This window comes from Accipiter gentilis, chromosome 33 (genome assembly GCF_929443795.1).
Source record: "Accipiter gentilis chromosome 33, bAccGen1.1, whole genome shotgun sequence".
In the NCBI taxonomy this organism is placed as follows: domain Eukaryota; kingdom Metazoa; phylum Chordata; class Aves; order Accipitriformes; family Accipitridae; genus Astur; species Astur gentilis.
This window is the reverse complement of record NC_064912.1, coordinates 3,468,991-3,485,268: the sequence shown is the minus strand read 5'-3', so window position 1 is coordinate 3,485,268 and position 16,278 is coordinate 3,468,991. Positions and strand designations below refer to the sequence as shown.

The 16,278-nt window shown below is 60.7% G+C and overlaps 1 protein-coding gene across 1 annotated transcript; it reads left to right on the top strand.

Moving 5' to 3' along the window:
- Positions 1 to 2,074: 2,074 nt before the first annotated feature.
- On the top strand, positions 2,075 to 10,878 carry UBALD1 (UBA like domain containing 1). The gene is made up of 3 exons (XM_049791331.1): positions 2,075 to 2,300; positions 8,589 to 8,648; positions 9,728 to 10,878. The coding sequence occupies exons 1-3, from the start codon at positions 2,193 to 2,195 to the stop codon at positions 10,046 to 10,048; spliced, it is 489 nt and encodes a 162-aa protein (XP_049647288.1). The 5' UTR covers positions 2,075 to 2,192; the 3' UTR covers positions 10,049 to 10,878.
- Positions 10,879 to 16,278: the final 5,400 nt, after the last annotated feature.

The window sequence follows — 16,278 nt, the reverse complement described above, 5'->3', positions numbered from 1 at the left end:
CCAGCTACCATGACCTGCCCTTCAGGAGTCTCCTTGGATGTCTCTGCCAGGGAGGTAGCTATGAGCATGCCCGTGTAAACAAGAAATTATGTTTGCCTGCAAACCTTCCCCTCACCAGAGCAGCTCATCCAAAGTTCAGCTGTTCAGGGGTTTATTACCCAGTGAAACAAGTTGCTTTGTCTCAGTTGTCCCCTCCCGGTGCTGTCACTCACTTTGTTTGTCAGGTACGTGTAGAACAACAAGGTTCAGGAGCCCTGGAGACTACACGCAAAGTTATTCCTCACCAGAAGGAGTGGCAAGCCCATGAACTTTGCCTTCCTAAACACTGCCCTGCTCCAAAGTGCTTGCAACCCTCCCTGAAAGCCCTGCTGAGCCAGGGCCAACCCGTCTCGCTTCAAACATCCAACTGCAATGTTTCTAAAAATGTCTGGTTCTCTCTGATAAAAATAATCCTTCAGGAGATTTGTTTTTCCAGCTGTATTTACACCTTGCTAGCTACAGATCTCCTCTTGCCACTTTCCTCTTGGGGTTGTCACAACCTTGTAAAAAAGACCGGTCACCTCGTGATCTGTCCCCACTGCCACCACCGTACAGCTGTGCTCTCACTTTGATTTAGGCAGTGACACACGTAGAAAGAGGAGGAGAACCCCTTGGCCCTGGCATCCTCCAAGACGGAGATTACTCTGCACGGTTACTAAAGGAGACACTGAAGACTGTTACCAGGCAGTCAGCTTTGGACAATACCGGGGCAATTTGTGTCCCAGCAGCGGAGCTGGAGCTTGCAAACCCCTCAGGTCAAACGCATGACCTGCCTGAGCTTCAGCCGTTAATCCTCACGGCTCAGAAATATCTGCAGCCGTACGCGAAACGCCGGCCAGGGTCAGAGGTGTTAGCGAGCAAACTGCTCGCGGCAAGGCTAAGCCCCACACGAATTGCAGGAAAGAGCCCAGAATCACTCAGGAAAGGTGGAGGAGGCTGGGAGCCTTCGCAAGCCCTGCGGAGCCAGCGGTTCCCTTCGTCTCACCGCGCTTTTCCCTTGCTTTATTACCCCGCGGCCACTCAACCGCGTGCCCGTGCCTGCCTATCTTTCCTGGTACTTAGCAACACCATTGTGTCCCCCCCTCGGGTGCTGCGGCATGGCCGTGCAGCGCCTGCCTGACTGCGTGCTTTCATCTGCCATGGCAATGCCCTGCTCTCAAAGGATCCTTTCATGCCGCCGGCAGCCCCTCAGCACCTTCCAGAACCTTCCTTTGCTGCCGGCTCTCCTACGTCTCGGCAGCCATGTCGGGAGGGGGTTGCAGGGACATTCTCTGGACGAAGGAGAGGAGCAGGTCTGCAGAGGGGACCGGGCAACCCCCTCCCCCCATCTTTTATTAACGCTGCCAGAGAGCCCGGGGCCGGTGGGCCGCCGGTTCCCCCCCCCCCCCCCCCGCCCCCGGCCTTAACTCAGGCCCCGGGGCTGTGAGGCGGCGGCGGCGGCTCTGCCCGAAGGCAGCTGCGAGGCGGGGGAGGGACACACACACACGACACCTCCGGGCCTGTAGGAACTTCTTCTCCCCCCGCTCCGGTTAAACGTTACCCGCGGGCCGCGCGCCACCGCCGGCCGGGACCAAAGGGCAGCGGCGGCCTCGCCGCGGCCGTTACCCCCTCCCCCTCCCCGCCCGCCCGCCGCGGCCGCTCCCCGCACGTCAACAGGAAACCGCACGCGGCCGACTGTAAACACCGCCCGCGGCCCCCCCTCCCCGCCCGCCCACGTGACCCGCCCCGCCTCAGCCCCGGCCCGCCCCCGCCGCCCTCTCATTGGGGGCAGCGGCGTTGTTGACCATATACGGTCAGGTACTACCAAGCCGCGGGCGACGGTTGGTGGGTCTGACGCGTCACTCAACGCGCGCCGGCGGCCGGCGGCCGCTCCGCAAACAAAGCGGGGGCTGCCGGGAGTTGTAGTCCGGGCGGAGCCAAGGCGGCGCGGCGGCGGGGCGGGCGGGAACTACACCTCCCAGCGGCAACCCGCGCCCCGCCCTTGCCCGCCCCGCCCCTGGCGGCCGTCGGCGGGGCTCGCCGGGCGCCGTGAGTCAGTGCCCAGTAAACATTGGCGTGAGCCGCGCCGGCTCCGCCATGGTGGCGGCGCCGTGAGGGCGGGGGGTGGCGCGGCGGGCTGGGCGCGGCGGCGGCGGCGGCGGGGGGCCGGGGCCATGGACGAGCTCAAGCACCAGGTGATGATCAACCAGTTCGTGCTGGCGGCCGGCTGCGCCGCCGACCAGGCCAAGCAGCTGCTGCAGGCGGCCCACTGGCAGTTCGAGGTGAGGCCGCCGCTCCGGTACCGGCCCCGGTCCCCCGCCACCGCCGAGCGTCCCCACCTGGGTTTGGGCAGCGCGGGGAGGGTGGGGCACCCGGCCCGGCCCGGCGTTGCGCCCCCGCCTCCCGCTCCCCTCCCCTCCCCCCCCCCCCCCCCCTTCCCGCCCCGCGCGTCGGCGTGGGGCGCGTGGCGGCCGGCGCATGGCGTGGGCCGCGCTCTGCCCCCGCGGGGAGCGTGGGGGGCGCGCGCGCGGGCGGGCGGGCGGCTGGGCAGGGCCCTGGTGCGTTCGCGTGGGGCGCGCTGCCCGCCCGGCCACGAGCGCTGAGCGAGCGTGGGCTCCACGCGGGGGGAGGGGGGGGCGGGGAGCCACGGTGCGCGGGTGGGTGCAGAGCCCCGCTCCGGACCGCGGAAGGGTCGGGGGCGCCCAGCCCTCCTCCTCCTCGTCCTCCTGCCGCCCCCCCCCCCCCACCCGGCCGGCAGCGCTCCTCCCCGCCGCACCCCCCCCCCCCCCCCCAGCCCTCCTCCCTCCCCGCGTGGCCGTGGGCTGGAAAACCCCAGCCCAGCCTTTCCCACGTCCCTGCCTCGGAGAGTTTGAGTCCTCGGGCAGCCGGGGGGAGAGGAGGCTTTGTAGGTCAAAGCTTTTCTGGCTCCAGACGCCTTTTCCTCTTGCTTGCGGGCAGGATACTCCGTGGCATCGATGGGGGTTAACGTCACGCGTGGGGCCGGGGTTGCGGGTGGGGAGCTCTGCAGCAGCCTTTCTGGGTGCTCTGCTCCTCCAGAGATCCCCGGAGCTAAAGCACAGGGAGCAAAGTGGGGAGTGCGGCAGCTGTATCAAGCAAAGCTCTTGCTAAACAGGGCTTTTTTGTTGGTTTTTTTGTTTGGTTTTTTTGTTGTTGTTGTTGTTTTTTTGTTGGTTTTGTTTTTCCTTCTGCAGCCCCAGCAGCTCTCTAGTCTGGAGCTGATGGATTTGACGCTAATGGCACCTTTGTAATTGAAGTGTCTGTTTTGTGATGCAGGAGGAGGTCTGAGTCAGTCTGGAGAGCAGGAGGTTCAGTTTGTATTCATCCCCGTGGCTAGGGCACCTCTCATTCAGCGCACGGCACGGGTGGGTGCGAGCGCCGCTGGCAGGCCTCCTAGACGTTATTCGGGGCTTGTTCTGTAACGTGATGGCTGTCGGATGGATCGGGCACGGAGGCAGTTCATCACCATGCGATCTGCGTGCAGTCACAGGATTTCCAGATGCTAAATCGGAGGCCAAGAGGCATTCAAAGCCAAGCCGTGCGTGGCCAGGGAGCGAGTGTGGGTGGGTGTGCGGGCATGTGTGGAAAGCCGAGCCGGTGTTCCCCTCTGCTGTGCCTGTTTAATTCCGCGGTCTGCTGACGGGAGCACCACTGACAGTGGATGTGTTGCATGTGTAACGTGCTCTGGGTTTTGTTTACTAATACAGTTTGACAGTGGCCCTCTGGGACGGGCGGGATCCGCTTCCACCACCTCCGCGCGTGTCGCAAAAGAGCTGGGAAACGGATGACAAAAGTTTAACTTTTCTTTCAAAAGGCTTTTTGCAGAACTTTGCCACCGTTTGGCGAGTTGCACAAGTACAAACAGCCGTCTCCTGCCGGCTTGGCACTCACATGACTCAGAGGAAGCTGGGCTGTAAACAAACGCGCTGCGATGAGCAGTTACCATGTTCCCACTCACTTTTGGTGCAACGGTCAGATAATTCCCTTTGCAAAATGGCCGCTGGGCATGCCTTCTGTGGGGAGTTGTGCTGGGGAGGTGTCATCTCCTGACTCCAGCGTGCTCTCTCCTCTTGCCTGTGAAATTCTGAGGCTTTTGGTACTCTAGTGCAGTACCTGTTTGGTGGCTGGCCCCGCATCTGCAGCAAGGATAAATTGGTGGAGTTCAGGCTAGTTCAGTGGTAATTTACACTGTCTTCACTCATAGTCTCCTCGGATTCAAAGTGCCGCTCCAGGGGTGCGGTGTGAGTCGGACCGGCCTGCTTGCACCCTGAGGACATTGCATGGTGGTGTAAGACCACCACAGGGAGAGGTGTTCTGCACAGTGGAGCTGAGGTAAGCTAGGTGGCCTGGTGGCAAGACAGCAGGGGTTGGGTTCACCCAGCTCTGTGCCTCTCTCTGTCCTGGCATCTGTTTGTCCTGGCATCTGTTTGCCCTGCCCAGGACCTTTCCTACCTGGGCACATGCCCTGCTTGCTGCTTGTGGCAGCCAGAAAGGGAGAAGGAGCCTGGGGCGTTGGGTCACTGGCAGGAGGGAGAGGGAGGCTGCTGTGAAACGCAGACACCTTCAGGCAGGTGGGATGCTGATGTTTTGGGACCACTTTCCTGGGCTTATGCTGCTTTGAGGCTGCTCTGGTGCCTTCTGTGGCTGGTAGGGGCTGTAGAGAGGGTTTGCTGTGCACAGGGTCCTCCCAGCCCTGACAGACCTGGAGTTTTTCTGGGGGAAAGGAACTCAATCCAGGACAGCCTCCGTGAGCTGGACGGGAGGTCGGGAAGCTGTGCTGGAGATACAGCTGCCTTCGCTGTGGCGTGAGCAGATCAGAACCTGTACCATACTAAGGGGTCTGACAAGAATGCCATTTATTTTGCATGTGCTCCATCCCCGGGGGAATGGGGCAGCTTGTGGGTACCAAGTGGATTGCCTCTCCCACTCACCGTGACTCCACTCCTGTTTCATAGGGACCCAGGGCAGGCTTTCTTGTGGCGCACCCAGTGTAGTTTGCAGCTCTTGCAGTGCCGTGAGCTCTGCTGTGCTTCCCAGGGACAGCCGCTGTGGGTGCCAGCAGGGATGGCGGTGCCAGCCCAGCCCTCTGGCAGCTGGAGCAGTGCCATGGCTGATCAGAGGGGGAGGTTTACAGGCTGAAGAAAGTGACTTGGAGTGTCTCTGGGTGAGGGCTGGCACTTGGCCTCTGGGGCTGCAGGTGCCGGCTTTTTGGGAGAAGCCAGGGAGCGCAGCAGATACCTCCACCATGGCCAGAACACAGCAGGCTACCAGGGAGACATTTCAGAGTTTGCAGTCTCATGTTGGGCTGAGCAGTGAATCAGGCTCCTTCCCAGGTAGAAGAATATTATTCGTCTTTGTTGTGTGCTGATTGCCCCTGGGGCTGCTTGGGAAGGATAAGAAGACATCAGCTTTAAAAAACCCACCCATTCCTTCCTTTTTCCTGGTGTTAAGTGTCGGTCTCTGTTCAGTGTAGTAAGGTTGTGTGTGGGGAACAAGAGAAGGAGCAGGTGTCCGGCTCTGCCCGCTGTGTCCATGGTTGGATTTCCACTTCCTCTTCTGATTTATTTATGTTTTATTGAGCCCCTTTCCCTTTGTGGCTCAAGGGCAGATTGCCCCCAGGGCTGCTCTAGCACTGTGGGCTCCCTGCTGCTGGATCCCCTGTGCTGGCATCCAATCCCCAATGCTGGCAGCTGCTGCAGTTTACACATGCAACGGGGAGCGGGTGTGAGTGCAGCTTGAGCAGCGATCGGCAGGGGATCAGGCAGCACCCAGGGTCCCACCTGAGTGTCTGCAGAGGGCTGGGTGTCCCGCTCCACCAGGCTGAGCTTGTTTTGCTCAGCACCCAGGTCTCCTTGCATTCACCCCCGCACCCGGCCCCCGCAGCCATCCTCCCTCTGACTCGGTCACCACGGGCCTCTCTTGGTGCCCTGGCAGGGTCTCTGTGTGATCCGCCTGCTGTGAAGCTCCTGGTTTTGCATCCTTGGTGGGGGGACGACGTGCAGTGGCCTGGTCGCCTGCTGAGTGTGGCCAGGCAGTGGGTGCGCGGCTGTCTTGGTTCCGCTCAGACCCAGGGCAACGTGGGCAATGGGGCCTTTGGTCCAGGGTCGGGGCTGAGCTGGTACTTGGGCACCTTCTCAAGCAGAGGAGCCTTAATTGGCTTTGCTGTTGCACCGGTTGCCCCTGGCACTTGTGATGCTGGCTGGAGACCAAGCAGCATCAGCAGCTTTGGTTACGTGTGTGGCCCTGGCACCCCGTGCCACCGAGGGGATGGGTGTGCGGGCCTCTCGCCCACCTGGGTTGAGGCTGCTGCAGGTCCTGAGTTCCCCTGGGAGGTGGCAGCCATTCCCTGTGGGCAGCGGACATTGTGGTGGCCAGAGGGGTTGCTTCTGCCATGCAGATGGAGGGGAGGAGATGCAGTGTTTTAGGCAGAGGGGCTTGCGGTGGTGGAGTGCTTCCTCCACCCAGGTCATGGCTTTCATCCTAGCTTTATCAGGGATTGGTGGGTGGCTCAGGGACAGTGGGGACCTTCTCTGCCCCGATCTGCTGATGGCACAGTCCCAGATACAAGGCCATTTGGAAAACAGGAGCACAGAGCAGATTTAATCAGCTTATGGTATGTGGCTGTGCCCACACCTCTGCCTGTGCTTCCCGTTCACTGTTTCCTCTCTTTCTTATCACAATCCTTTCTGTCTGAGCGATAGGGCCTGTGGGTGTTGACATCGGACCTCACCTAGGACAAAGGGTAGCATGGTGATGGGAGTGTCGCTGCCTCAGAAGTGTCCATGTCTCCCGTCGGCCATTTCCTTGATTCACAGACGTGTGCTGGCCTGTTCAGAGCAGGTGTCCGTCAACACGGACCCTCTTCCTGCTCTATGGCCATTACTGAAATCTGGCAAGTCCTACCTGTGGATGCTGAGGGCTCTCAGGTCACAGTCTGTCTGGCTGCAAGGTTTGGGTGCTGTGTTATTAAACACAGCCAGAGAAATGCAGCTATCGTGGGGAAGAGCCTCGCCAGCCCAGCTATTGCATGCTCCCCCCGAGGTCTGGGAGCTGCCAGCCGCTAGAGCAGCAATTGCTTCCCCCACCCAGGTCTGGATTACTGTTTTGTTTGCAGGTAATGCTGCTGGCTGCCACCTGGTCTGGCCGATAGTTTACTCCCCTTTAGCCAGGAAACCAGAAACGTTGCTGCAAGAGGCCGGCACCGGCTCCCCAGCTCCCCCAGTGGTGCGAGCACAGCCCCTTCACCTTTCCAGGGTCTGCCAGCCTGGGTGTTTGGGGCCAGAATAGTTTTCTACTGGATCAGTGAATGGAGCTGACTTGCCATCATTCATCCCATTCCTGGATGGGATACAGGAGCGTGTGGCCGTGGGCATCGGGACGAGGAGTGTGTGTGGTGGTAGGACTGTGGCTACTGCACTTGCACAGGGTTTGGTACAACCTACCTCTGCTTTTTCTGGGTGTTTCTCTTTTTTTTTTTTTTTTTTTTTTTTTTTTTAAAGCAGCTTGGGTAACCCATCACTGGCTTGCAGGAACAGAGCAGTCCGGGGTGGTGTGGCAGTGCCTGGCCACAGCCCTGTGCCTCGCACCCCAGCTTGTAGACCTGCAGGCCAGGCTGCCCTGGGGAGGGGATAGAATGGGGATTGATGGGGGCTTTTCCTCCAACCAGAACTGAATCCAAACCAATTCTCTAACATTTCTATCAAGTCTGATCTGCAACTGAATCAAAACATTGTTTTCTAGCCCTAACTCAGTTAAAGCCTGGCACAGAACAGGAGTCAGCTTTGCCTTTGCCTGTCCTCCGTCAACCCAGCCCCACATGCCCCCAAAGCTCCTATTGCCTCTGCTCCTCCCAAGCCTGGTCTGGGTGTCTGCCTTCCTGGCCAGCCTGTGCCCCTGACGTTCCCTCCCTGCGACTGCTCTTGTCCTCTCACATGCCTTTGGCATGTGACATTTACTGGATTATTACTGGTCTGAACTGGAAGCTAACCAAAATTATGTCAGTCATAACTGTACCCTGCCTGTAACTGAATTGGAAATGCTCTGGTATATGGGGTGGGATACCTGTTGCAGCCCCACCCCTGGGGATCTCCTGGCGCAAATATGGTGACTGTGATCTTGTCCTGTGAAGGACATGCATCTAACCAGTTCCTGCTGGGCTTCCCCTGCTGGGTTTGGATTTGGCTTCCGTCCTCTCCCTGCACACAGCGGTTGCTGAGCATCGCTGTGAGTTGTGAAATGCCTGCTGGGGTCCACTCCAGCAGTGGCTGCTTCTCAGCAAGGAGCATGGTGATCCCAAATATGCGTGATTGCTGCCTGCCCCAGTGCAAGCAGACGGCAGGCGTGAGTCCATGCTTGGGGACGTGGGAGCAGCTGTGCACAGGGCTCTCCTGTGCGGGCAAGGGGACTGTGGGCATGGTTCAGCCCCCTGGGACCTGTTTCGGATCATCTTTGTGGTGTTGCAAAGTCCTGCCGTTGTGTGCAGGATTGAGGTGGGTGCCCAGTTTGTGTGCTGGTGGTAACATAATTTATTTTTTTAATTTTTTTTCTTGCAGACTGCTCTCAGTGCTTTTTTCCAAGAAACAAACATCCCCTACAGCCACCACCATCAGATGGTAAGTGCTTTCCCACCTCTTCAGTGCTTGCCTGGGGCACAGTACCAGCTGGCGAGCGCTTTGGGCTGTTGCTGATGCCCAGCTCACTGCTTCACAGCTCCAGGAGTGCAGGTGGGGAGGTCTGGCCAGGCGCTGCCTGCTAAAGAAAGTCTTCCTGGAGAGCTGCTGGGGGTGGCATAGCCTGTCCTACGCAATGGGACAGCAGGTCCGGGAGTGCCCTCAGAATCCTACAGAGAGGTTGGGGCTGCTCCTCAGAGAGGGATGGTCTGACAAGATGATGCTTTCGGCATGGCCAGCAGTCCAGATCAGCCCCAACATGGCAGAGAGAGGCTGGAGGGATCCTGGAGCACTGGCCCGTTGTAGGCTCTGTAAACACAGATGCAGATATGTGCATGGTTCCTGCCCCACAGCCCAGCCGCACATGTGAGTCCTCGTGTGCTTGTTGGAGTGACTGAGCGTGCAAACCCCTGGAGCCTCACCGGAGCATGCGTCTAGTACAGCATGCACAGTGTCTGGATGTGTGTAAACACAAGAGAACATGCACATGCGTGGGGGCTGCCTGCCTCCGCTCTCTCCCATCTGTCCCCAGACTCGGTCCCTTAACTGTTGTGCCCCAGTAGCCCGTAATCTGCTTGGGCAGCTGTGTCTTAGGGATTTGCTGGCTGCTGTGGCCTCATTTGACTCTCTGGGACAATTGGGAGCGTGCAGTAAGTGTGCAGAGCAAGTGCCTGGCAGGGCCTAGGCACACCCAGTCTCCTGTGGGGTGGGAGCTGAGCCTGAGCCTTGCGCCCGTTGAGCCAGAAAGCTGCAGGGCCAGGGTGGCACCAGTGGGTTGTGGAGTAGAGGGTGTCCCCGCCTTGGCTGGGTGCAGCAGGGTCCAGGAGCTCTCGCCACAGCATTACTCTTCAGAGCCTTAAATAGCTGCTGCTTGCGGGCAGCATCATCAGCAGAGCACGGGTCTGGAAGCTCCATGTGCTGCAGCAGTGGGGACAGAGGGGTCTTGTGCTGGGCCCTGGTGGGAGGCGGAAGGTGGAGACACCCCCCCACGCCCTGCCTGACCCCGTGTCTCCTTCCCGCAGATGTGCACTCCTGCCAACACGCCGGCCACGCCGCCCAACTTCCCAGACGCCCTCACCATGTTCTCCCGCCTCAAGGCCTCCGAGAGCTTCAACAGCAGTAGCCCTGTGGCTTCCATGGCGACTTCCCCGCCGCCCCCGGCCCCGCCGCTGCCCCAGCATGGGGCCTTCAACCCCACCTGGCCCGCAGCTTCGCCCCCTGGCCAGCAGCAGAGCATGTGGACTCCGGCCCCCTCGGCGCAGCCCGCAGGCTGGCCAGCCGCCGTCTCCCAGCAGGCCACGGCAGAACAGAAGGCTAACGTGACCATGGAGGCAGAGAGATGAGGCCGCAGCGGAAAGCGAATGCGGCGGGGACCCCTGCCTATAAATATATATATATTTTTTTTCTTTTTCCCCCCCTCCCCGAAGAGGAGAGGAACTTTGCTGCCAGGGTGTCTGGCAGCTGCCAAGACACATGAGCAAATAGCTGCCTTGCATGGGTTTGGTTTGAAGTAGTTTTTACTTGTCCTCGAGCTGAACAGAGCTCCCCAGAGACAGCGGGAGGCTGCGTGGGATGCAGGACCAGTGCTGGCCTCTGCCTGGGACCCCGCCACTGCCGGGCTCTTGGGGAGGGAGCCCCCCCTCCTCTCTTGGGACACCGGAGTTTGCATGCGAGTGACATTTACGGAGGAGGTCCCTTCTTCATGGTCCCCTGGGCCACCCCACCAGGCAGAGTGGGTTGTGCCTGAGTGTTTCCCCCCATCCCTTGGTCCCACTCGACTGGGTGCGGGGCGGACGCCCCACACAGCTTGTTTTTTTTAAGCGGGGGGGGGGGGAGAGAACAAGGGCTGTTCTGCTTGGCCGCAGCCTCCACCCTGCATGTGCCGTGCTCGCTGGTGAGCAGGGCTGGGGGACACCAGCTCCCGGGGAGGCACCTGGCCCCTCGCCCAGCCCCGGTGATGGGGAGCAGGGAGTGAGCCACGGGTGGCCCCACCGGGCCAGAACATGCTCCCCTCGACCTCCTGGGATGGGGTTTGCCCCGGGGCTGTTTGCATGACACAGTGTAACCCTAGAGACTGGGATGGTTTTTAACCCCTCTGTTATTTTCTCCTGGCGGCTGGAAGTCTCTCTGGATGCGCCACAGCCGCTTGCAATACATGCTCTTCTGCTTTGAACCCGGTGTCTTTGCTTCGTTTGCAGCAGTGGCGGGATGCAGGGAAGGCTGGCCTGGGCCTGGGGTGTTTCAGGATCCCCTCTCCCAGTGGCTCTCTGCGTGCTGTGCCTCTGAGCTGGGGCTGGCCACATCTCCACTGTATGTGTGCTGCTCCAAACACCCTGTCCCAGCAGTGCAGTGACTGCCAGCTGCCTTTGGCCAGGTGCATGCCAGGGCTCAGCTCTGCCCACTGCCCCAGTGCATCAGTTGTGGTTGTGAGAAACCACCAGGAGCAGGGGCAGGCTGATGGCAGGGCTGCAGCAAGACCTCGGTGTCCCTGCGGGACACCCGCAGGTCCTGGGTGTCTTGGTGTGATCTGGCTCCTAACCCCCCCCCCCCCCCCCCCCCCCGCCCCTTTTTCACTGGATGACAGGGGCCAGATCCCTTGGAGGTTGCCATCCCTGCTGAGCCCTTTCCCCAATGAGGCTGTGCCCCTGCATCTCTGTGCTCACCAGTCAATAATTAATTTCATTCTCTTACTTGTGTTGCTAAAATAAACATGGTAGGTGTGGTGGTTTCAGTCAGTCTGCCTCTTGTACGGCCTCAGCAGAGGCTGGGAGCAAGGGCTGGAGCTGGTGCTGGCGTTTGTGAGCTTCCCTGCGTGGGGTTGTGTTTGAGTTGTGTGCCTCGGTCCTGCCCCACCAAAGTGGACTGAACGAAGCTGGTGGCATCCCCAGTGAGCCAGGGCCGTGGGCCTCGTGTTCCAACTGTGGTGGCCCGAGCACATCAAGGCCAGCGTGGAGTCCTGCTGGGAGTGGGGATGGTCTGCGAGGCAGCAGGTGTGCAGTACAGAGCCCACCCAGGGGAGACAGAGAAGGGATCTGTCCTCAACCTTGGAGGGAGGCACCTGCCTGTGAAACATGGTTGAATCCGCATGGAGACCTGGGTGGTGGCAAGGGGAACCTGCATGTGACTGTCCCAGGGCCACCAGGACCCATAGGATTGGAAAAATCCAGGGCCAGACCACAGACCTGAACATCTGACTGGTCAGAGAGAGCTCACAGGGACATAGCACAGCCCAAAAGCATCAGGCTCTGGTTGCCAAGTCCCCAGGGATGCCCCACGAGCCCAGGGACTGCGCAGGAGAGGCAGCAGAGGAGGGAGTATCTTTATGGCCCGTGGTGTTACCCCACTGCAATGAGCGGCTGTCAGGGCAGTGTGACTCCCACCCCACCAGTCCCTGAAGGCAGGCAGCACAGCCCTGGTGCGCCTGCCCACCACCCCCCCCTCCAGATCCCCACGCCATTTCAAAGCCCCCTGGCCAGTTCAGACACCTGACGTCCTGCTGCCACCCGTGGCAGCCTGCCACTGGTCCCCTGTGGAGCCTGTCTTTGTCTGCATGGCAGCACCTGCAATGCAGGAGGACAAACAGCCTTGCGTGGGGCACAACACCCCCAGCAGCAGCCCTGGGAGGCCCCTGGGGAGTGCTCAGCAGCAGGCTGAGCCCACCTGGTGGGGCCGGTGGCCTAGAGGACACCTGGGACAGGCACTTACATGAGCATGGGGACATGCAGCAGCTGCCGTACTTGGGGACACGGCACATGTTTGCTGCAGTGTGCTGGGAGTGGGGCTGGGGGGGTCTTTGTTGCTTCGGGGTGAGAAACAGAGACACTGTTAGCACAGGGCGATGTAAGGGTGCTGATGGCTCGGCCCCAGCAGGGCTCTGGGCCATCCCAGGCACTGACGGTGGGACATGCCATTTCAGGTGGCTGTGCAGCCTGGCTGGAGCTAACGTGGTACCCCGGGGCTGCTCCCTTACCTGGGAAGTCCGTGTCCACAGTGACAGTCCTGTTGGCAGCCGGCGAGCTCAGCCTGCCTTTGTAGACAATCCCATTGATGGCCAAAATACCCACTTCTCCCTAGAGGGAAGAGCAGCCGGTGAGGTCGGAGGTGCCCCAAGGCTGCACCCAGCCCACAGCACTCCCACCATCCCAGCCCGGGTGGGTTCGGTGGGTTTCTAGAGCATGGGGATAGGAGCTTATGTTGTTGCAGACAAAGCCTGCATGCAGGGTCTCTGCAGGGACAGACAGTGATGAGGGAGCTGGAGGTGGACAGTGGCCTGGCAGGACTCGCAGGGCCCTGGGTGGCCCTGCTGCTCCCTTCACTGTCCCTGGGCAGGGAGCACCTACGTTACCCCTCCCACCCAGGGAGAGGGACCCCAAAGGGAGAGGGAGGGACGTGGTGGTACCTGGCAAGGCTCACCTCCCCACTAGCTGCTGTGCCAGGCAGTTGGAGCCGCCGGCACTGGCTAGATGGGGCTGGAGGAGCTGGTTGGCCTTTTGGATGGTCACCAGGTGCCTGCAGATGAGGTTGTAAAGGCCAAGTCAGGCAGTGGTCTCTAGTGGAAATGCAGCTGGGGGGTCTGTCCTGGGGGGGCTGCACACTACTCACAGCACTGGGGCCAGGGCCAGAGGTCTGTCACAGGAGATGCACTTCACTGGATCAAAGAGCTGCCTGCAGCACAGGGGCACCCTGCCGGCACCCCAGGGACCACGCGAAGTCCCATGGGTGGTCAGCACCCCATGGGCAGGGTGGGACAAACAGGGTCTGGATGAGACAGGGCAGGATGGGACAGCATGGGAGGGGATGGGGCAGTACAGGAGAGGACAGAAGGGGATGGGATGGGATAGGATGAGACTCGGTAGCCCTCACCTCTTGAAGCCGGTGGCACGGTTGGCATCACAGCAGGGTCCCTGGCAGAGGCACTGCTGGGTGAGCCTCCACACCTGCTCCAGCCGTGCCTGCAGGGGAGCCAGTGCTGCACAGTCCAGCTGCAGGGAGGGCAGGGGATCTCGTTGGGACACCAGGCCCATTTCAAGGGATGCTGTTGCCCCTGAGGGACATTTGGGACACATGGCCAGCCTTGGCGCAAGGACCGTCATCTCTTGGCATTGGCAGATTCAGGGCTCACCCTCCCCACACAGGGATGTGCTCCCTGGCCTGATGCATTCCTCTATGCCCACCACCCTCCATGGGTGACATTGCTACCTTGGAGTCCATCTCACTGAGGATTTTCTCCAGGGCTTTCTGCCTGTCCTGGTCCAGAAGGGACATTCTCTGCAGCAGGTCCTGCATCATCTTGCTGAGCTGGACCATGGCATGTTGCAGCTCCTCCTGGCTCACTTTGGTCTCTGGCACAGCCTTGTCTGCTTTCTGAGGGGAGCATGGTGTCAGCCATCCCCTTTGGACCCCCAGCCCTGCCATGATCCCTGCATGCATTTGCTTGCTCACAACACCCAAGCCCTGCTCCAGCAGCATCTTGCTCACGGCTGGGTGCTCCACCATCCTGCGCAGGCTCCACACCTGCCGCGTGCCCCCAGCCACCTGCCCTCCCCTATGCCTCCCTTGGAGCCACTCGCCATCGTTCATCCCCAGCTCCACCAGCACAGCAAGGCCACAAAATCCTGGCATGCTGAGCTGCTTCGGAGTGGGGACGCGCCAAGTCTGGGCAAGCCTGTACCCAGCCTGGTTCAGACACCAGCCATGGCACAAGTGGCTCCTGTGCTGAGCCCGGGGCTGTGCTCACCTGGGTGTCCTTAGCGTCACCCCACGGCCGCTCTGCAGCTTCCTGCAGCCTCATGCACTGCTCCTGCAGCTGCCCCACCTGGCCCAGCACCTCCTTGCCAAAATCCAGCCCCTGGGGAGGACAAATGTGGCCCTGGGTGAGAAACAGGGTGGCTGCAGGACTCAAATGAGGCAGGGAGGTATGCTTATGGGTGGCCCCAGTGAGTGGCTAGCAAGGACATCCTGAGAGATGCCCCAGTGCAACCCCGTCAAGCAGGGTGTGGGTCTGCAGCCCCCAGACCCTTGGGCAGCCCCCCCCGCCAAAGCCTGGACAGCTGGGCATCTTCTCTCCTCCATCCTGCAGGTGCCTCATCTCGCCTGGCATCTTCTCCAGTTGAGCAGCCACATCCTCCAAGGTCCCCAAGTCATCTGGAAACAGACACCAAAGCTTTGCTCCAGGCAGTGCCAGCTCCTGCAGGCCCCCAGCATGGTACCCTCCCAAACCCAGGTGGCTTTACGGCTGCAGACACCCCCCGACACTGCTGCCAGACCCCAGGCACAGCCAGCACCTGAGTGCCACAGAGGGCAATGACGATGTCCCCACCAGCCATGCCAGTGTGGCTGGGAGCAAGGTAGAGGGACAAGGGGGCTGCAGTGGCTTGGAGACCCAGATGGGATGGCTGAGTGTGGCCCCACCATCCACCAGTCCCGGCAAAGGTCTGGTGGCACCACCTGGTATGGTGGCCCGTCATGGTGCGGATGTCAGTGCTCACTGTGCTGCTGGAGCTGGCTCTCGTGGTGGCTGACATAGGTCCCCACGGTCCTATGCTGCTCCAGCAGCCAGCTCAGCCTGCATGGAGCTTTGTGGGCCAGCTCCTGCGAGGCCTTGGGACCAATGTCCTGGCAGGAGAGCTTCTGAAACAAAACAGCCCCTGAGGTTTTGTGGAGAGAGAAGAGCCCTGTGCTGGCCCAGAGCCAAGGGTCATTGCCAGCCCCCAGCAAAGAAGCCTGGCACCTGGGAGCCTGCACATACTTCACCAGCAGGCACCCCATAGAGAGAGCTCCAGTGCAGCTCCCGATGCACCTCTGCCTGCAACCAGGAGAGAAATCAGCCCTTCTGCCCTGCTCCAGGAGGGAAGAGCCTGGGCAGCCCCTGGGATAGGGAGACAGACTCCCAACCTTGCCACTACCCCCAGTGCCATCCTGTCCCCAGTCCAGCAGGTTTTCCAGAGCCTCAAAATCTAGAGGGTAAAATCCTCTTGGCACTGCAGGAGGGACAAGAGCAGTGGAGGTGGCCAGGACACGGGGGCACCCAGGGATAGATGCCTCTGCTCTGGTGGCTGCGAGGGTGTCATGGACACTGCCAGAACCTTGCGGGGCCAGATGCTTGCCCAGGCAGGTCACCGCAGCCATGGCAGCCCTTGGGAGTCTTGAGTGCATTTTCCACAAGGATTTCCTGACCCTGGACAGCTTGGGGACGGTCCCAGGGACTGGGTGCTGACTGCCTCTGTGCACAGACACCCACTCCCAGCCCCTCTGCCAGGGCTCCCCCACTCACCATTTGATCCAGGATGCTCTGGAGGAGGTGGCTGTGCCCATTCTGCTGCACCGACTGCTCTTGCACTTCCTCCAGACCAGCCTGAAACAGAGGCATCGGGGGGTTCTGCATCTGCAGGGGCTGGGAATGGTAGGGATCAGCATCAGCAGGGACAGGCAAGGATTGGCAGTGCCCAGCCTGGGTCAGGGCTGGGCTCTGTGGCTGCAGGCAGTGTCTATCTCAAACCACTGGGCCCCAGGGTTGGCCTCAGGGTGGGAGGGAGCTCGAGCTCAGACCTCATCCCTGTCACCCCATGCACCC